Raw genomic sequence first — 21,809 nt, forward strand, 5'->3', positions numbered from 1 at the left:
GTGTGGGTCCAAGGTGGGATTTCTTCAAAGATGTTTAGGGAGAAAGTTTAAAAGAAAGTCTTAAAGATAAATGTTATAAATGAGACAACTGATTGTTTTTAATTGTCTTTTTTTTCTGTATGTCCTAGTTACAAATCTGGAAATATATATGAAGGTCAGTGGGAAAACAATATGCGCCACGGGGAAGGCAGGATGCGATGGCTGACGACTAATGAAGAGTACACTGGTCAGTGGGAGAGGGGCATCCAGGTACGGTGCCAGCTGGTTTTAGCAGGATATACCCAGGGGTGGACCTCTACTGGCCCTCAAGACATGAGTTATTTGGTGTGGTACTGTATGGTAGTCTGAAATGCAAGCTCTGCTAAATTTAGGAGCTCAAATTATGATTGGCTAGTCTAACCCAGCCTTTTTTAGTGCCTTGATTAGCGTTCTCTAAAGCGCTCATACGCAAGCTAGGTTCTGCCACCGGCGAATCCATAATTCACGTGACTGAGACTATTATTTACAGTTTAGAAGCTATTTATTTCCTGCACAGGAAAGAAAAACTTTCTGTGATTAATTTTATACATTTTGTATAGCTAGGATTGTCTCATGATGTCTTGTATATTAATCTGGTACTCAAGAGCCTTGCTAAATTCACATAATAGTTCTAGTCACTTTCTTCTAAATTCTTTGAGATTTTTTTATATAGACAATCATATTGTCTGCAAATACAGTCAGCTTTATATCTTTTGTTCTAATCTGTATGGCATTTTTTTTCTCTTGCATATTGCACTGGCCGAGACCTCCAGTGTGATATGGAATAGGAGCAGAGAGAGCAGACATCCTTGCATTGTTCCTGACCTTAGTGGGAAAGACTTAAGTCTTTTATTAAATGTGATGTTATCTGTAGGTTTTTCATAGATGCCCTTTATCAGGTTGAGGAAGCTCTCTCTCTCTCACTCTCTCTCTCTCTCTTTTTTTGCTGAGGAAGATTTACCCTGAACTAACATCTGTTGCCAATCTTCCTCTTTTCACTTGAGGAAGATTCGCCCTTAAGCTAACATCTGTGCCAGTCTTCCTCTATTTTGTATGTGGGTTGCTGCCACAGCACGGCTGCCAACGAGTGGTATAGGTCCGTGCCTGGGAATTGAACTCAGGCTGCCGAAGCAGAACCCACCAAACTTAACCACTAGGCCATGGAGCCAGCCCCGAGGAAGCTCTCTTTAATTCTTACTTTGCTTACAGCTTTTATCATGAATGGACGTTGAATTTTGTCTAATGCTTTTTCTGCCTCTAATCAGATGATCATGTGGTTTTTCTCCTCTAGTCTGTTTATGTGTTGAATTATATTGATTGATTTTCAAATGTTGAACCAACCTTGCATTCCTGAGATAAACCTGACTTGGTCATGATGAAATTATCCTTTTTGTATCTTGCTGGATTCAATTTCCTAATACTTTGTTGAGAATTTTTGTGTTTATGTTCATGAGGGATATTGATCTATAGTGTTCTTTCCTTATAGTATCTTTGTCAGCTTTTAGTAATCAGGCTAATGTTGGCTTCATAAAATAAGTTGGGAAATGTTTTCTTCTCTTCAGTATTCTGGAAGAGTTTGTAAAATTGGTATTATCTGTTTTTTAGCCATTTAGTTGAATATGCCAGTGAAGCCTTCTGGGCCTGGAGGTGTCTTTGTGGGAAGATTAACTATAAACTAACTATAAAGTCAATTTATTTATTAAATAATGTGCTGTTCAGGTTGTCTATTTCTTCTTGAGTAAGCTTTGGGAGTTTGTGTTATTGAAGGGATTTGTCCATTTCATAGAAATTTTTAAATTTATTGACATAAGATTATTCATAGCATTCTCTTATTATTCTTTATATATATATATATATATGTGGTCTTTAGTGATGTTCCCTCTTTCTTCTGATATTGATTTGTATTTTCTCTCTTTTCCCTTCATTAGTCTTGCTAGAGGTGTACCAATTTCATTAAAATTCTTAAAGAGCCAGTTTTAGTTTTATTTATTTTCTCTGATGTTTTCCAGTTTTCAATTTAATTGATATCTCTTCTTTGTTATCACCTTCCTTCTGAATGCTTTGGGTTTAATTTGCTCTTCATTTCCTAGAGTTGTAAGATGGAAGCTTTATTGGTTTGAGACATTTTGTCTTTTCTGATATAAGCATTTAATACTATAATTTTTCCTCTTAGCACTGCTTTATCAGTATCCTATTAATTGTGATATATTATGTTTTAATTTTTGTTCAGTTTTAAAATATTTTCTAATTTCCCCATGGCTTCCTCTTTGGCCTAGAAATTATTTTGAAGAATGTTATTTAATTTCCAAGTATTTGGGGATTTTTCTAGATATCTTTGTACTGTTGATTTTTTTTTTTCTTGTCTAATTCCACTGTGGTCAAAGAACATACTTTGTATGATACATTTCTTTTAAATATGTTGAGGTTTATTTTATAACCCAGAATATGTCTGTCTTGGTGAATGTTACATGTGTTTCTGCTTTTGCTGAGTGGGATGTTCTGTAGATGTCAATTAAATCAAGACGGTTGATAGTGTTGTTAGGGCTTCTGTACTGTTACTCATTTTCTGTCTGCTTTTTCTATCCATTTCTGAGAGAAGAGTGTTGAAGAGTCCAAGTATAATGGTAGATTTGTCTCTTTTTCCTTTCAAATCTGTCACTTTTTGCTTCATATATTTTGAAACTCTGTTGTTAGGCGTTTACACATTTAGGATCGTCATGTCTTCTTGATGTATTGACCATTTTTATCGTTGTGTAATGTTCCTCTTTAACCCTGGTAATTTTCGTTCCCCCAAAGTCCACTTTTTCTGATCTGAATATAGCCACTCCAGCTTTCTTTTTTCTTTTTAATGTTAATTGTGGTAAAATCCACATAACATAAAATTTACCATCTTAGCCATTTTTTAAATTAAGATTATGATAGTTTACAACCTTGTGAAATTTCACTTGTACATTATTGTTAGCCATGTTGTGGGTACACCACTTCACCCTTTGTGCCCTCCCCGAATCCCCCTTTCCCCTGGTAACCACCGATCAGTTCTCTTTGTCTATATGTTAACTTCCACCTATGAGTGGAGTCATACAGAGTTCGTCTTTCTCTGTCTGGCTTATTTCACTTAACATAATACCTTCAAGGTCCATCCATGTTGTTGTGAATGGGACGACTTTGTCCTTTTTTATAGCTGAGTAGTATTCCATTGTATATATATACCACATCTTCTTTATCCAATCATCAGTTGCTGGGCACTTAGGTTGGTTCCACGTCTTGGCGATTGTGAATAATCATCTTAGCCATTGTTAAGTGTACAGTTCAGTGTTAAGTACATTCACACTTTTGTGCAGCCATCATCACCATCCATCCACAGAACTCTTCTCATCTTGTAAACTGAAACTCTGTACCCATTAAACACTAACTCCGCCTTCTCCCCTCCCCCAGCTCCTGGCGCCCACCCTTCTACTTTCTGTCTCTGGGCTTTTCACTACTCCAGTGGAATCGTATGATATTTGTCCTTTTGTGACTGGCTTATTTCACTTAGCATAATGTCCTCAAGGTTGACCCACGTTATAGCGTGTGTCAGAATTTCCTTCCTTTTAAAGGCTGAATTATATCCCATGGTATGTTTATACGACGTTTTGTTTACTCCTTCATTTGTCAATGGACAGTTGGGTTGCTTCCACCTTTTGGCTGTTGAGAATAATGCTGCTGTGAACGTGAGTGTACAAATATTTGTTTGATTCCCTGCTTTCACTTCTTTTCGGTATATACCCAGAAGTTACAGAAAAGTATATATGGGATCATCCCATTGTTGAAAAAATTGTGTGTGTATTGACATGTACATATAGTCTGTTGATTTAGTAGGTATGATTGTATGTGCCTGGGCAAGACAGACTCGAATTCTCAAACTCAAGTAGTAGTTACTTCTGGAAAGTGGCATTGAGGGGACATATTTATATCAATCTGTATGTTAAAAATAAATAAAATTTAAGATAATAATGAAAATATTTCAAGCCAGGTGCTTTATATACACTCTCTTCAATCTTTACATCTAACCGGTAAGGTAGGCGTTATTTCCATTTTATGGATGAAACCCAGACGGATTAAATAATTTGCCTTAGATCAAAAGGCTGGTTAGTAAATAGCTGAGCTGAGCCTGAACCCAAGTCTGTGCGACTCCAAAGTCTGTTCTTTGTGCCTTCAAACGAGTCATTGTTTTTGATCCATACCTAATTTAACTGTTTCAGGTAAAAAGAAGAAATATTTTGAACATTTCTCATGGAAATTTGCTTTCTTTGCAGAATGGCTTTGGGACACACACGTGGTTTCTGAAGAGAATCCCCAACTCCCAGTATCCTTTGAGAAATGAGTACATAGGGGAGTTTGTAAACGGATATCGTCACGGCCGTGGGAAGTTTTACTATGCCAGTGGAGCCGTGTATGAGGGAGAATGGGTTTCCAACAAAAAACATGGCATGGTAAGTACACAGCTGTGAAGATTCCACTTGAAAGATTATGTAAAGCAATTGAAATACAGTAGAAGGCGTGTCATTATCTATCTAGTAAAGTGAGTTAAAAATTTTGCATAGGATAACTTACTGTTTTGTTAAGCTGATTACATGAGCTTTAAAATAATTTCCAGCACATCATCAATTTCCTGTATATTTAGCAGTTATTTAATTAGTTTGTGTTATGTGTGTGTGTGTGTGTTTGGTTGCAAGTAACAGAAAATCAGGCTTAATCTTCCATAAATGAGAATAATGTGGGCTTCAGGCTTGATTTGATTCAGCAACTTAGTGATGTCAGGGTTTGTCCTCCGTCTATCCATGATGTCTCCTACCAGGTCAGCTTTACCTATATGTTGCCCCTCCCTCACGACTGCAAGATAGCTGCTGTGGTTCCAGGCTTCACATCCACATACCTCACTCAGTAGGAGAGAAGAAACTCTTTTCTGAGAATTTTCCACAAGCATCTTGAGTTTCACTGAGCTGAATTAGGTCATTTGCCCACCTCTGAATCAGACTGACTATCGGCTTGGATTTGACAAATAGCAAGAGAGTCTCTATTCTGTGCTGGGCACTCCGCTGGTCACTAGCATAGTTTAATAAGACACATTCTGTGACCTAGGGGTGCTTAACATTGGGGCGAGGTTGAAGGGCAGATACAGTGAGAGGGGAGGAGAGGCGGAGAAGAGAAGGGGGATCCGGAGGCGTAGAATCAGGAGGAGGAAAGGATTTACACAGAGACGTGAGGCTCCAGGATCCTGTGCATATCTTAAAAACAAACAAACAAAAGCCTCCAAATCCTTGAAAAGGACATTGATGTACACTTACCAACGGTTTTCTAAGAAAGCTGTTCCTAAACCGCACAAAGCTATCTTTCTATCTCCAGGGCCGATTTACGTTCAAGAATGGGCGTGTGTATGACGGCCTGTTCTCCAATGACCACATAGCGGAGTCTCTGAGTCTTGAAGCTGAGTTGATAAGTTACCTGGACCGGTCTTCAGAGTCCGTCCCCAGGAGCCAGCACCGTGGGCCTTCCAGCAGTGCTGGTAAGGAGCGTTTGCCTGTCAGTGGAAAGCAAATTAATCTGTATTGTCCGTGGTAGCCACTCAGCAAAATACACCTGACACCTCAGAAAACTGAAGTTTAAGTAAGCAACTACTTTCTTAGTAGGTTTTTGGAATACTCTTATATCACACTTCTGTAGAAATCACTTTGACATAACATTGAAAATTTTAACGTTGCTTTTCACACTTATCCCCTATATTTGCCTTCATTTGCTAGAAATTATCAGGAAGCTTGACGGCAGTGAAAGTAAATCGGTGTTAGGATCGAGCATTGAGCTGGATCTAAGTTTGTTGCTGACTATGTACCCTGAGAAAGATCAACCAGAGGAAAAGAAGCAGGTGAAAGCCTTTTGCATTGTTATAATTTATATTTTAGGCTTAAATATTAGCAGTCTTCACCGTTCTGGGAAAACACATTTGATGACTGCCATTGTGCATTGGGTGTCTGTTATGTGCCGGATGGTTGCTTTGAATGTATCGTCCCATTTAATTTACAAGGCAACCCTGGGCCTGAGTGGGCTTTATGAGAAAACGGAAGTCCAGACGGAGGGACCCAGAGTCCATCAGGGTCTCGTCACCCTCACACCCAGATTGGTCTGCAGGCCAAGGCTGTGGACACCCTGGTCTACAGGACGTAGACTCTGCTGTGCCTTTTTATGGATCCTGGGATTCAAAAGAACTTCAAACCCTTAGAAACCATTAGAAATCTAGAAATCCTTAGAGATAGAAAAAATTCTGTGTACCTGGACCTCATTCGATTAGCATCTGGCAAATCACAGCCACCAAATTATACTTCAGTATCGTGGCCCCGCTTTGACTGGGGCTCGGTGTGGTTCTTCTGTGAACTGTTGTTGAAGATGTTACTTGCGATAAGAGGACCATTGGCACCTCCAGATTGCAAGGCATCGTTGCCCCCTCCCTTCCTCATCGCTGCCTCAGCTGGCCCCCCAGGTCTTTGGGCCTCAAAAGTGGTGCCTCCCTCTGCCCACCCCCGTCCTCCCCTTTCCGTCTCCCGGCCAACGCTGTAATTCAGGCTCCTGGTAGCACTCACGTCGTCCACTGCAAGATTCTTGTTAAAAATAGGAACCTTTATTACTTTCTCTAGTTACAAAAGCAGTACACGATACTTGTAGAAAATGTAGGAAATACAGATAAGAAAAAGAAAAAGAGAATCTCCACCTGGACAAAATCTTGTGACCATCTTTCCAGTTTTGTTCTGTGCAAACATATGTAGAAAGGGAACATTGTGTTCATATAATCTCTGTTTTCCCATAGTATTTAGTGATAGCTACTCAATGCCATTAAGTCTTTCCCTATGCTATAATTTTTAGATGAATAAACATATATATTGATTTACCAAAAAAAGGATCACATTGTTTATATCATTTATATATATATACTTTTTGTTCTGTTTTGTTTTATATATATATATTATCCACTTTCCACTTTGGAGTTCTTTCTATGTCAAAATGTGGGTTTTTAAAAAAATCGTGTATTTAAAACTATATCTTGACTGTTTTATAATTACAAAAGTAGCACATGTTCTTACAAAAAATTCAAACATTATGGAAATATATGACATGGAAAGTGAAAGAATTCTATAACTTCACATTTTAGGAATACCTTTAAAATGTTTAATGACTATATAATATTTCATAATATAGACATTACAATTTAGTTAGCGGGTCTATTTTTTTTTTTTTTTTTTGAGATGATTTTAGACTTAGGAAGAGTTGCAAAAGTGGTAGTTTCCATATACATTTTACCCACCTTCTCCTAATGTTAGCATATTATATAACCAGGGTACAATGATCAAATCAAGAAATTAACCTTGTTACAATGCTACAAGTAAACTATAGGCTTTATTTGAATTTCGCCAGTTTTTTTCCTAATGCCCTTTTTCTATTTCGGGATCCAAACCCACGTTGCATTTAGTTGTCACGTCTCTTTAACCTCCTCCAATCTGTGACAGCTCCCCCATCTTTCATTGTCTTTCATGACCTTGAGAGTTTTGAAGAGTACTTCTCAGTTATTTTGAAGAATGTCCCTCAATTTGGGTTTGTCTGATGTTTCCTCATGATTATGTGTGTCTATTATCCGTTACTGGAATCATTTTGTCAAAACGTGGGTATCTTTTTTCAGCCTGGGTTCTGGATGCTTCCGGTTTCAGCAGGAGCAAGCCAAGCACACAGCCTTCGAGCTTCATCCTCACTCATCCAAATGGTCACCTTTTCTGTGAATTCCATGCTCCCAGTGTGGTATTCGGGGCCTTCTAGGATCTGACATCAAGCCATCTTTCCAACCTGTCAGTTCCCGTCCTCACTATGCACATGCCTGATAATAATAGCTAGCACGGGCGTAGGGAGCACTTTGCTCTGGGCATGGTTTCAAATGACTCTACTGCCCTGAATCCTCCCAGCAGCCTATGGGGCAGGAACTTTGCACATGAGGGAGCTGGGGCAGAGAGGGGTGCCAGCCTTGCTCCAGGTCACACAGCCCTACTGGCCTTCTTGGACCACCCCACCCTGTCCACTCCCCACCCCCCCAGCCTCCATGTGGGGCACCTGCTCTCTGTGTGGTCCTACTCATCTTTGCATTCTCTGAGGCTCAGTTGAAGTATAGCATCCTTCAGGAAGCTTCTTCCTAGAATCCATCTCTCCTTCCTCCATGGCTCTGTTCTACCAATGACGCCTCCTTGTGTATCTGTCTTGTGCTGTTCCCCAGATGTTAAGCTTCATAACGAAAATTCTGTGTTCTAGAACAATGCTTTAGATAGGGCAGACTCTACATGTTTATCCAACTGAATTGAATTTTGGAAAGTAGGAGTTAATGTTGAGAGTGACAGATGCCCGATGCAGCTGCCCAGGTCGAATTTTCTGTCTCCCTGGGGACCCCAAATACCGTTCCTCACATTTTCTGAATCTTTGGGAGGGTGAGGCGGGGGTTTTGGAGAACAGGGTACTGCATAGGCTGCAGGGTTGCATGTCTGGGGCGTGTGGGGCTGCATGAGACCATTGAGGGCCTGGGGAAAATACTAGAAGGTGAATGGGACAGAAAGGGATGTTAGTAAAGCATCAACATGAATATTGCTTATTTGAGACTTTCAGCATTAAGTATAATGTTAGCTGTATGTTTTTGTACAGGCCATTTATTAGGTTGAGGAATTCCTTTCCATTCCTAATTTGATGAGGGTGTTTATCATGAATGGATGTTAGATTTTGTAAAATGCATCAATTGATATGATCACGTTGTTTTTCTTCTTTAGTCTATCTACGTGATGAACCACACTGACTAACTTTGTGAATATTGAACCCGCCTGGCAATCCCAGGATAAACCCTGCTGGGTGTCGACGTATTATTCTTTTTATACGTTGCTGGATTCAGTTTGCTAATCTTTGTTGAGGACTTTTGTGTCTGTGTACATGAGGGATATTGATCTGTAGCCAAGAGAATTTTATTGCTGCCACTCAGATAGGAAGCTGTCACGTAACAGTATGAAAATAGTTCCATTGTCCAAATAACAGCATTTTTTTACTGTTATTCAGACATTGCATTTTATTGACCTGGGGATGGGTGGGAAGAATATAACATTTATTGAGCTCTTATGGTGGTAAAAGGTAAATGTGTTATCTCATTTAATTTAGTTCTTATTTTTACTTTTCTTCTTATTAGGTAAGATGAAGGTATGTGTGGCTTTCTCTTTTCAGGTCGAATACGCTGTCTTGAGAAATATCACCAAATTAAGAAGGATCTATAGTTTTTACAGCAGCCTGGGATGCGATCACTCTCTGGATAACACCTTTCTGATGACAAAGCTTCACTTCTGGAGGTTTCTAAAAGACTGCAAATTTCATCACCATAAAATCACCCTTGCTGATATGGACCGGGTGTTAAGCAGTGAGTACTCCAGGTCCATCACGTCTGTGGGTTTAAAGCGGAGCATAACATCACGTCGCCGTGAAAGCAGTTAGGAAATGTCGAGGGAGTGAGGAAGGCCCAGAAATCAACATGTGGTCTTGTTCTGAATGTGCTTAAAATGTACTTGAAGAGGGGCCGGCCCGGTGGCAAAGTGGTTAAGTTCTCATGTTCTGCCTCGGCAGCCTGGGGTTCGCTGGCCCGGATCCCGGGTGCAGACATGGCACTGCTTGGCAAGCCACGCTATGGTAGGCATCCCACATATAAAGTAGAGGAAGATGGGCACGCATGTGAGCTCAGGGCCAGTCTTCCTCAGCAAAAAGAGGAGGATTGGCAGTGGATGTTAGCTCAGGTCTAATCTTCCTCAAAAAAACAAAAACAAAACAAAAAACAAAACAAAACAAAAAATGTACTTGAAGAGACAATGTCATGAAATAAAGGCAACAGTCAAAGACCATCTCTACGGAGCAGGGGTCACCAAAGTAGGGCCCGTGGGCCAACTCCAGCCCCAGCCTGTTCTTGTAAATAAAGTTGGATTGAAACACAGCATGTCTGTCCGTTTATGTACTGTCTGTGGCTGCTTTTGCCCTACAACACCAGAGCTGAGTAGGTGTGAAGGAGACTCTGGCCCACAAACCTAAAATATTTACTCTCTGGCCCTTCATGGAGAAGCTTGCCTACCCTAAGGAAATACTGAATTGTCAGGTCAGAAGCCCTGAGGATCAGAGGGCACTTGAAATAGCCTAGAAAGGCTTTAGGTACTCTGGGGCTTGGTCTTGATTTCAAATTACAAAGTTCGTGCGATAAATGTAACAATTTTGAAGGTTTTACTCCTTTTAGCTGAATTCTGGGAGGCAGGACTGGAAGCCTGAAATTATCCACTTGAAAAATAAAATATTAGGACTAATACCTATTTACTTTAAATTCAAGTGTTTGGAACAGACTTGGAGTCCGTTTAGAATTAGCAACATGACTCAAATCGTGGCTCAGAACATTGGGACAAGGTATCTTGTAAGTTTCTTGTAAAGTGACCAGATAGCGAGCTTTTGTGTAGGACTTAATTTTTAGGTGGGTGTGTATATACTGTTGAAAGTGTTCTCTAGGGGAGAAAAAGTACTCCGTCTTACTCAGTTCTTTAAATTGTGCATCAGGAACAATTAAAATAGCTTCTAGAAAATACTAGGCATCCTCTCCAATTTTCTTATTTTAGCCAATAATGACATACCAGTCGAAGAAATTCATTCTCCATTTACAACAATACTTTTGAGAACCTTTTTGAATTATCTCCTGCAGTTGGCGTACCACATTCACCATAAAGAATACGAGTGAGTACCAGTTCCGTCCGCCTGTGAGCAGTGGAGGGCAGAGCTAACCATAGCAGTAGTGATAATGTTGACCTCTTTTCTTTGAGGTTCATTATTGTTTTTACACACTCTTGAAATGAAGGACTAGAGACCAAAGTCTTCCACAAACGTTAACCACAAAACCACGAGATCCAAGATTAAAAATCTGAAAACCCTCCTGATCTGAGTCATGTCTCTGTCCTGCAAATAGCTCTTGGGGTTTTATTCAGAAATAGTCACCACCGGCTCTTCCTTAGGCCAGAACTTCCTGTCTTTCTCAGAGCAAAATTGGTACCGTATGTATATTTTAAAGCTTTTTACTTTGAAATAATCTTAGATTTATGGAAGCGTTGCCAAGTTAGTACAAAGAGTTCCTATATATACCCTTCACCCAGCTTCCGCTAATGATCACATCTTACAGAACCATCGTACACTTATCAAAATGGGAGGAATTGACATTGCTGCAATACCGTTAACTAAATTACAGAGTTTATTGGCATTACTAGCATTTCCCGAGTTTTCCCACTGTCCTTTTTCTGTTTCAGCTTCCCACGTTGCATTTAGTTGTCATATCTCTGTCCCTACAACCTGTGATAGTTTCTCAGACTTTTCTGATCTTGACACTTTTGAAGAATATTGGTTAGTTATTTTATAAAATGTCCCTTGATTTTGGTTCACTGATGTTTTCTCATTACACTGAAGTTATGGGTTTGGGGAAGAATATCATGGAGGTCGACTGCCCTTCTGGTCACCTCCTATCAGGGGTATGTGACATCATTGTGTCTTATTGCTGGTGGTGATAACTTTGATCACTTGCTTAAAAGTGGTGTCAGCCGGAATTCCCTGCTGTAAACTTACTATTTTTCTCTTTCTGTACTCTAATTGTGGGAAACAAGTTACTAAGTCCACCCCACCCTCAAGGACAGGGGAATCGGGTTGCATCCAGTGGAGGGAGGAGTGACTATGATATCTTTATAATCACAGGAATAGAAGCCCATCGCTCTTTTTGTGTTTCACAAAACTCATGACTGAGAACATTCATCCCAATGCCTGCCACGTAAAAGGTAAATACAAAACCAGTAGGATTATACGTACCACTGTTTTTCCAAAATTATAATTTTGTAATCATTTTTGGATGATTTCTTTTTCCGTTATGTTTTTAGGCAGTTTATTCAGTGGGCAACAGCGGACACCGTACTCAATGAAGTACATCGATAAGTGCTGGGAGGTTTATACGGCATACTGCAGACCGAATGCAGCTCCTCCCCATGAGCTGACCATGAAGATGAGGCACTTCCTCTGGATGTTGAAAGTAACCACTCATGATTGACACTGGTTTTATATTGACAGACATTTTAATTAAAGCAAGGCAAAACATTCTAGCCATGAAATGCAAATAAGGAGGTGAAGCTCCGGGATGATTTTCATAGCCATTGAATGTTTCCTGGGTCTCTTTTGGCAGAAGGGAATAATTCCAATGGTCTGTGATAGTGGAAGGAATAGAAACAGAGGGAGGGCCTGCCCAATGTGCTTCCTAGTCTGGGGAATGGGACAGTCAGCAGCCACTAATATCTTTACTAATGCAGGTCTTGCCATTTTAATGAAGGTGGGGGAATGAATATAATTTTTAAAGATTACTGTTCATCAAAAAAGTAATTTAGGGGCTGGCCCAGTGCGTAGTGGTTGGATTCGTACACTCTGCTTTGGCAGCCTGGGGTTCGCAGGTTCAGATCCCGGGCACGGACCTAGCACTGCTCATCAAGCCACACTGTGGCGGCATGCCCCGTACAATAGAGGAGGATTGGCACAGATGTTAGCTCAGCGACAATCTTCTTCAAGCAAAAAGAGGAAGATTGGCAATAGATGTTAGCTCAGGGCCAGTCTTCCTCACACACACACACACACACAAAAGTAATTTTAAAAAGTTATTAGTTTGGAAAATAGAACATCTAATTTATACAATATTCTCATTCTATTGGTAGTTTTTGTGTCATGATTCTTTTAATTTATACTTATGGGAAGATAAATGATAAAACTAAAAGAATTGAATACTAATAGAATAGAATGATTTAAAAAATTTAACAGTATTATGTATGTATGAATAACTGACAATAACCTCGTGTCTAACTATAGGAAAATAGTTTTTTAAAAGTACGTGATTTTTTGGATGGAATATTATACCACTGTTTATTTGTTCACTTTCTCCTGTTCTTCATGGTACATTTTTTTTTCTTTCAAGAAACGAGGTCATTGGTCCCTGTAGATTGGTCAGACATCCAGTTTCAGCTGGCTGCATCCTCAGAGTTAATTAGCATGTTCCCCTTTTCCCCATATTTCCATTCAAGTGGGAGTTAGAGTTAGAAGCTTGATTCAATTCAGTTTGTTTTTTCTCCTGACAAAGCCACAGGTGGTTCTGTGTACTTCCTGCTGCATCCCATTAGGGATGTGCCCCTTTAGTGGTGTTGAGATGGACCAGTGGGTTCACGTGGTCTTGGCATGATCCTTCCATTGTGAGTTCCCCATCACCCTTTCCTAGTGGTCTGAGCAGACCCTGACGGTCAGAGCTAACATCCATTATTTCATTAAGGATTGCACAATAGAAATTTTCTAATCCTATTGTTCCTTCTGCACTTATAGCTGTAAATCCTATTTAAAGAAGAACTTTACCTCATCAGCTATTCAATTACTCTGAAATACAGTTCATATGGGAAAGGAAGGATTAAATGCTTGATTTTTCCCTTCTGTTAATTTTCAGAGTAGAGAGTTGATGTCCTAGCAATTCTTTAAAGGTGACTAAAGACCTTTAAAAAATATCATTATCAACTCCTGGATTTATACATATTTGGTGAATTTCAATCTATTGTAGTCATTTTTTTTTTATGGTCAAATTGAGTCTCTTCAAGTTGGCACCTGTTACCTTGAATCTATGGATTAATGCTGTTCATCAGTTTTGAGAAATTTTCCCCTCTGACTTCTTTCATTGCTTCTGAACCATTTTTTCTCTCTGGGATTCTAGCTAAAATCTTTTAGACTTTTTAACCCTGTATCCTCTGTCTCTTTTCTCTGTTTTCTCTTTGTGAAGCTTCTTTCACTCAGCATAATTATTTTGAGATTCCTCTATGTTGTTACATGTATCAATAGTTTTTCTCTTTTTATTGCTGAATATCATTCCATTTGATGGATATACCACGATGGTCTGTTTTTCCTTTCACCTGTTGATGGACATTTGGGTTGTTTACAGTTTGTGGTTGTAATGAATCAAGACAATATGAACAATCATGTACAGGTTTTTCTGTGGACGTAGTTTTCATTTCTCTGGGATAAATGCCCAAGATTGCAGTTGTTGAGTTATATAGTAAGCATTTGTTTAATTTTTTTAAAAACTGCCAAACTATTTTTCCAGAGTGGCTGGACCATTTTATATTCCCACCAGCAATATCTGCCAATATCTGTCTTTTAATTGCCATATTTAGACTGTTTACATTTAATGTAATTATTGATATGATAGGCGTAAGTCTACCATTTAATTTTTGGATTTTTGTTTGTTCTCTCTGTTTTTAGTTTCTGTTTTCTTTTTCCTGCCTTCCTGTGGGTTACTTGGACATTTTTTAGAATTTCATTTGGATTTATCTAATAGTATTTTTTTAATCTATCTATAAATAAACATATTAGGATTATCACAGTCTAATGGTGTCATCATTTTATCAATTTGAGTGAAGTGTAGAAACCTTACTTCCCTTTACATTTCTTTATCCCCCACCATTTATAATATAATTGATATTTCTTCTGTATACATTTAGCATCTCATCAGTGTTACAATTTTTGCTTCAACTGTCAAACATACTTTATAAAACTCAAGAAAAAAAGGAAAATATATTATATTTACCCATAGTTTTGCTTATCATGTTCTTTCTTCTTTCCTGAGGTTCTTAGATTCTTTATCATTTCCTTTCCATTTAGAGAACTTCCTTCAGCCATCCCTTTAAGGCAGGTCTGCTAGCAACAAATTCTGTTTGCCTTCCTCTGAGAATGTCTTGAATTCTCCTTCATTCCTGAGGGATATTTTCACTGGCCAGAAGATTCTGGGTTGACAGTCCTTCTCTTTCAGCGCTTGAAAAATGCTGTGCCGCTTCCTTCTGGCCTCCATGGTTTCTGATGAGAAATTCTGTCATTTGAATTTTTCCCACTATAGGTAAGGTGTTGTTTTACTCTCACTTCTTTCAAAAACCTTTCTTTGTCTTTAGTTTTCAGAAGTTTGACTGTGATGTGTCTTGGTGTGAATTTCTTTGGGTTAATCCTGTGTGAGATTCACTCAAATTCTTGGATCTGTAGGTTTGTGTTTTTATCAAATTTGAGAAGTTTCAGCCGTTATTTATTCATGTACTTTTCCAATCCCACCTTCTTTCTCCTCTCCTTCTGTGACTCTGATAACATGAACGTTAGATCTTTTGTTATAGGCCCACAGGTGCCTGAGTCTGTTTAATTCTTTTTAGTCTATTGTCTCTCTCTTATTCAGGTTGGACAATTTCTATTATTCTGTTTTCAACTTCACTGATTCTTTCTCCTGTCCCTTTCATTATGCTGTTGAGCCCATCCATTGAGGTTTTTTTTTTTTAAGATTTTATTTTTTTCCTTTTTCTCCCCAAAGCCCCCCAGTACATAGTTGTATATTCTTCATTGTGGGTCCTTCTAGTTGTGGCATGTGGGACGCTGCCTCAGTGTGGTTTGATGAGCAGTGCCATGTCCGCGCCCAGGATTCGAACCAACGAAACACTGGGCTGCCTGCAGCGGAGCACGCGAACTTAACCACTCGGCCACAGGGCTAGCCCCATTGAGTTTTTAATTATTAGAGTTTTCAGTTCTAAAAATTCCCATTTGGTTCTTTATTTCTTCTCTTTCTTTGCTCAGACTTCTGATTTTTTTTCATTTGTTTCAAGCAGGTTTGCCATTGCTCATTGAAGCATTTTTATGATGGCTGTTTTAAAACCTTTGTCAGTTCATTCTGTCCTTCTGTCCTCTTGGTGTTGGCATCTATTGATTGCCTTTTTTCATTGATTGCCCGTTTGAGATCCTCTTGGTTCGTGGCATGATGAGTCAGTGATTTTCTACTGACACCTGGACATTTGAGTGTGTTATGTAATATTATGAGACTCTGGGTCTTATTTAAACTTCTGTTCTTGCTAGCTTCTGGTAAAATCCAGTTTATTTTTTCCTGTGTCACTTGTGCTTTTGGTGTTATGTCTCAGAATCTACTGCCAAATCCAAGGTCATGAAGATTAACCTCTATGTTTTCTTCTGAGTTTCATCTCTTACTTTTAGGGCTTTGAACAATTTTGAATTAATTTTTGTATCTGGTATGAGGCAGGGGTCCAACTTAATTCTTTTGTTTGTGGATACACAGTTGTCGCAGCACCGTTTGTTGAAAAGACTCTTTTTATCCCCCTCTGTTGAATGGTCTGGGCATCCTTGTCAAAAGTCAATTGACCATAGCTGGATAGGTTTATTTCTAGACTCTCGGTTCTATTTCATTTATCTTCGTGTTTATCCTTTTGCCAGTACTGCACTGTCTTGATTACTGTTGCTTCCCCATCATTTTGATGTAATTTTTTTCCTTGCTGAAATATTTTACAATCTACTTTTATCCTTGTTCTGAAATTTCACAGTGATACAGCTTTGGTACTGGCCTTTTTACATCTTTTATGTGAGCTTAGCTCACATTGGAAACATCTGTCCTTCAGTATTATGAAACGTTCTTGAATTACTCGTTCAGTATTTCCTGCCTTCCGCTTTCTCCATCCTTTTCTCCTGGAATGTGGGTGTTGAACTTTCTGGACCAACTTTGTTTAATTTTGGTCTTTTCTGTCTGATCATCCATATCTTTGTCTTTTTTTGTTCTACTTTAGGAGAGATTTCCTGTTTTATCTTTTAACCATTCTACTGAATGTCTCATTTCTATCATATTTCTAATTTCCAAAGCTCTCTTCGTTCTTTGCCCTTTTATAAGCACTCTGTTTGTTTGTTTTTAAACGTGGATGTAATATCTCTCTTATCCCACTGAAGAAATGAACGATTTGCAGGGGGAGGGAGCCTAAATGGACAGAATATTTTTTCTGCTCTTTACATTGCCTCCGTTCCCTCCTAGTCCTGTTCTTATTCTTATTTTTCCCGTTGGTGCTGTCCTCTGGCTTTTATATTAAGGCTTTCCCTATAATGTATGGTCAACCTTGGCTGTCCATTCATATATAGGGTTGTGGCACCATAAAGCTGATCACAAGCTCTTTGTGAGTCAGTGGCCCTAGTCAAAGATCAGGTTTCACTGTGGAGTAACCAAGCCGGGAAACTGTCCCACCGCTCCCCTCTCTCCTCCCCAGCCAACTGTCAGTATTGACAGATCTCTTCTCTCGGATGCTCAATGTTTCAAGAGAAGATTTCTCCTAACTCTCGCATGGGGTTATGAACCTAGTTTTCACAGTTCTTAGAACAGAGTGGAGGGAGGGTCAGTGTGGAGGGAGGGCCTTACCAGGAGGCACTTTCACCTAACACTTGTTTTTGGCAGCACTGTGACTCAGGGGGAGCCAAATGTTTTCTAGGCCAGATGCTCTCTGGTTCAGTAAGTAAGAGAGTAAACCTGCTGTTTTCAGCTTAGAAGTGAAAGCGTCTTTGACTAGATCTTCAGCATGTCTTTCTGTGTTCAGCCCTACCCGTGGTGTCACTTTCAGAGATGCCTCTCCTTCCTGAGTTCCTATGGCGTGACTTGTCTTGCCTCTTGACTCCCTGAGCTCTCTGTTCCGCTGCTCTACTCCGTCCACCAGTCCTGCACTTTCCCGCCCATAGAATTGTGTTGATATCTCACCTCGGGATCATCTCCTCTCCCATTCTCTCTGTCCTGGCTTATGCCTCTGAAAAACCCTTTACTGTTATTTTCAAGGGACTAGGGAAGGAACAAAAACGTAAATGCCAATGTTAATCCAGAATGCTCTTCAAAATTAGCAGTTTTTAAGATATCCATTTCTGGTACATTTTCTTAAAGTGTTGTATTGATATAAATTGACATTAAAAATATGTGGATGTTTGTAATTATAGGCTGTTATGGTTTGATTGGTTGTTTCTTTTACAGGACTTTAAAATGATAAATAAAGAACTAACAGCAACCAAATTTGTGGAGGTCATAGCAGAGGACAATCCTTTCATGCATGACGGAATTGACAGCAACTTTGAACTTGAGGTTTGTAAAGAGGTGTCACGAATGGTATAGACCCAGTTCAGGCTGTTTGTTGTGGCTTGGGTACCAAGAACCAAGATTTGATTGTAAAGAATTCTAACCAAATACATAAAATTATATATATATCCTTGTTTGTATTAGAAAAGTGGAGATTAACAAAAAGAAGAATATTTCAGATGTCAGGAAATAATGAATGAAGTCAAAAGAATATAAAATGACAATACTGTTTCTTGGATAATTTATTCAGCAATTTAATGCATGTGCATGTTTCCCCTGGTATACATGTTGTATACCTGAAAAGACACTGAGTGATCTCCTCCGCTCGTGAATTAGGTATAAGTGTCTTCAGTTTTTAGTTTTTCTTGCTGGGGGCCTTGGGGCAGGTCAGCCTGCCTGGGACTCAGTCTTTTTGCCTGTAAGTTGAAGTGGGGCAGCTAGCTGAAGTCTCTCACTTGTTGGTATTTGCCAATTCTGGGTGTACAGCTGGTTTCCCTTAAGCTGTTCTTGAGATCTCTTGGGGGGATCACCTCAGGGCGGGGAGCAGAGGCATATCCAGGCTCAGCGTGAAAAAAGCCATGACGTGGAGCCTGTCATTTATCAGTGACTTCCGTAAGTACAAGTTCACGCCTCCCAAGGCAAAACCAAGCCTCTGGTTAAATCCTGACTCTCTGCCTCCTCCACGCGGCACCCACGCGGCCGAGCAAGGCCGGAGAGAAGGGGGCCAGACCCCAGGCCCATCCCGTATTCACAGCTAGGACCAGTAGTGCCATCCTGGAGTTACACCTCATTTTCCCAGTCCACCCACTCTCCCAACCCCCCGGTGACTGCTCCCTTCTTCCTTCTCTCTCTTCAGTCTGTAGCACTTCCTCCCCACCCTTGCTCACAGCTGAAGCTTCCGATCTCACTGAGGAGACAAGTGAAGGCACCTGGGGGCGCTTCCCAGACTCCCACAGCCGCCACTGCTCCCTGCGTGTCGCCTGGCCAGTCTGTGCTTCCGGGCACTTGCGACCGTCAACACTGCCCTCTCTCATCGGAGCGTAAGCATCCTCTCTGCTGGACACAGGCAGACACGCTCTTGTTTCTCCCATCCTCAGAACAAACCACCACCAGAACAAAAATCCTCCTGAGCCCACTTTTTCTGCCATCTTCCTTCTCCTCTCATTCTTGTTTTCCATTGAGATAAAATTCATATAACATTAACTCTTTTAAGCATTTAAAAAGGTACAATTCCATTATCCCAAAGAGAAACCATGTACCTTCCAATCCCCACCCCCGCCCCCACCAGCCCCTTGAAACCAATAATCTACATTGTGCGTTTACCTGTTCTGGATAGTTCATAAAATTGGAATCACACCGCATGTGGCCTTGTGTGACTCCTCCTGCTCTTTTTTGAACCCCTTCCAGTCAGGGTCCCCAACCCATGCCCCACTCAATGAAGATCGTTTGTGTCCAGACCACACGTGACCCCCACGTTGATTCATCCCGTGGCCTTGCAGGAGAATTGGGAGCTCTTCATCCCCCCACCTCAAGCCCGTTCCCCACACGGCGCCCTGGCCCTGCGCTCCGGGCTCTCCTCTGCCCTCACTGCTGCTTCCTTTCCTGAACTCTTTGCTGCCTCCTCTTCTTCTGCCACCCTCGTAATGTCCGGGTGACCTGGACTCGGGCCTGGGGCCCCTTCCCTAGCTACCTTCACCCCCTAGTCTCATAATCTTAAATACTTACCTTTCTGAAGACCACTCCAAGATGTGCATCTCCAAATCATGCTCTCGAACTCCAGACGTGTACACACCATGGCCTGCTCTTAATGTCCACCTGGACTTCTGGCAGCTCAAAATGTCACACGCCCCACACTGATGTTCTGACCTCTGTCCTCGAGCCTGCCTGCCTCCCACTTCACGTCTGTGGGAGGCTGATAGCACTCCATCCTTCAGCCGCTTGGGCCCCAACCCGTGGAGTCATCTCGACTCCTGTCTCTCACATCAGCATGCTCAAACCTTTAGGAAATCCTGTTGGCTCTTCCTTCACAATACATCTGGAACGTGGCCACACATGCCACCTGCACTGCTACCACTGTGGCAGGGCCCCCGTCGACTGTCACCTGGAAAGCTGCTGTGGCTCCTTCCTCTGCTCCCTGACTCATCCCTTATTCTCCCACGTGCTGCTGTCAGTGCAGCAGCCAGATGCTGTCCTTCCCCTGCTCAGACCTCCTGGGGGCTTCCCATCTCTCCCGGAGTAAAGGCCCTCAAGACGGCCACCTCTCTGAGCCCATGTCTGACTGTCGAGTGACACCTGCACGGTACATCTGTGCCATTCCCTGAATGCACCCATCATGCTCCTACCTCAGGACATTTGTACTTGCTATTTCCCCCCACCGTCTTTGTTTAAATAACAGAACTTTATTGCCTACAGTTCTGAAATCAAGGTGTCGGCAGAGCTGGTCCCTTCTGAGGGCTGTGCGAAAGGCTCTGTTCTAGGACTCTCTGCTCGGCTTGTAGATGGCCATCGCCTCCTCGTGTCTCTTCAGGTCTTCCCTCCATGGGTCTGTCTCTTTGTTCAATTTTCCCTCTCCTTATAAGGACAGCAGGCATGTTGGATTAGGGCCAGCTCTAATGACCTCATTTTAATTGATGATCTTTGAAGACCTACCTCCAAATAAGGTCGCATTCTGAGGTCCTGGGCGTTAGGACTCCAGGTTTTCTTGGGAGGCACAATTCAACCCGTAACAGTCTTCCCTTTGGGCCCCTGCCCCCTAAATTCATGCCCTTTCTGTGCACAAAATGCCTTCACCCTACCCCAGCATCTCCAGAAGTCTTGGTCGCTCCAGCATCCACTCTGCTTCAGTGACACACACCCCTGTCCTGCTCCCATCTCATCACACTTGTGTTTGTGGGTCCCTCCTGATCTCTGTTCCAAACTGTGCGAATAACCTCATCTTGAACACAAGCCTCAGGCCGATTTTTCTCAAGCCGACAGGCAAAATCAGAAGCTGGGACACACGGAGCAGGCCGGAGTTGCAAATCTAAGGCACAGTCTTTATTCCTCTGACATTTGCAGAACATCACGGTGTCAGACGGTGCGGTGTCTCTTGAAATAGGCTGTTCTCTGCTGGGAAAGAAAAACATAGGAACAGCGTGAGCAGAACAGCCAATAAGAGAACAAACAAAACCCTTCTGGTGCTAGGCCACGCTTCTAAAGTGGACATTTAGTGTCACCTCAAGGCCAGTGACACAGGTCCCCGGGTGGGGCAGGGACTTACTGACTTGTGCATTTAAGATAGAAGCCACAAATCCCGGCTGCAACTGATCCACCACTTAAGGTGACAGGCCCTTCACACCAGGATCTCATCGGATCCTCATGACCGTGTGCGATACGAAGCCCATTTTACAAATGAAGAAACTGAACGGCAGAGCCAGACTTCGACTTAGGACCAGCTGCTTCCAGAACCTGTGTTCCTTTCACTGGGACACGTGGTCTCTCGCTGTAGAGCTGAGGGGTTTCGAGGCCTTTGCAAAGTGGGGGCTGGCATGTCGGCAGGAGGCTTTGGGGAACCTGGGGGTGCTGAGTGGGTGTTGGATGAGGTCATGGGAGGAGTCAAATTTGGGGCACCAGAGCCTAAATATGTCCTGCTCTGGTACTAAGCAAATGTCTCGTTTTACCAGCTGGACCATCTTCGGGCAGGTCCCGGCAGACTGTCCGAGCAGAGGACACTGGGGCTGCGGGGATGCTGAGCAGACCCCTGGAAGCAGCC

At 41.4% G+C, this 21,809-nt stretch overlaps 1 protein-coding gene across 3 annotated transcripts in view; it reads left to right on the forward strand.

The window, feature by feature from the left end:
- RSPH10B (radial spoke head 10 homolog B) overlaps positions 1-21,809 on the forward strand; it is a 55,488-nt gene that overhangs the window by 14,921 nt on the left and 18,758 nt on the right. For all 3 annotated transcript variants that reach the window (XM_008527534.2, XM_070566252.1, XM_070566253.1), the window contains 9 exons: positions 129-249; positions 4,314-4,490; positions 5,404-5,563; positions 5,799-5,920; positions 9,289-9,478; positions 10,707-10,821; positions 11,824-11,903; positions 12,003-12,151; positions 17,957-18,064. In XM_008527534.2, the coding sequence (XP_008525756.1) occupies positions 129-249; positions 4,314-4,490; positions 5,404-5,563; positions 5,799-5,920; positions 9,289-9,478; positions 10,707-10,821; positions 11,824-11,903; positions 12,003-12,151; positions 17,957-18,064 (1,222 nt within the window). The remainder of the gene's footprint in view (positions 1-128; positions 250-4,313; positions 4,491-5,403; positions 5,564-5,798; positions 5,921-9,288; positions 9,479-10,706; positions 10,822-11,823; positions 11,904-12,002; positions 12,152-17,956; positions 18,065-21,809) is intronic.

The sequence above is a fragment of the Equus przewalskii genome, chromosome 12, assembly GCF_037783145.1.
Source record: "Equus przewalskii isolate Varuska chromosome 12, EquPr2, whole genome shotgun sequence".
NCBI lineage: Eukaryota > Metazoa > Chordata > Mammalia > Perissodactyla > Equidae > Equus > Equus przewalskii.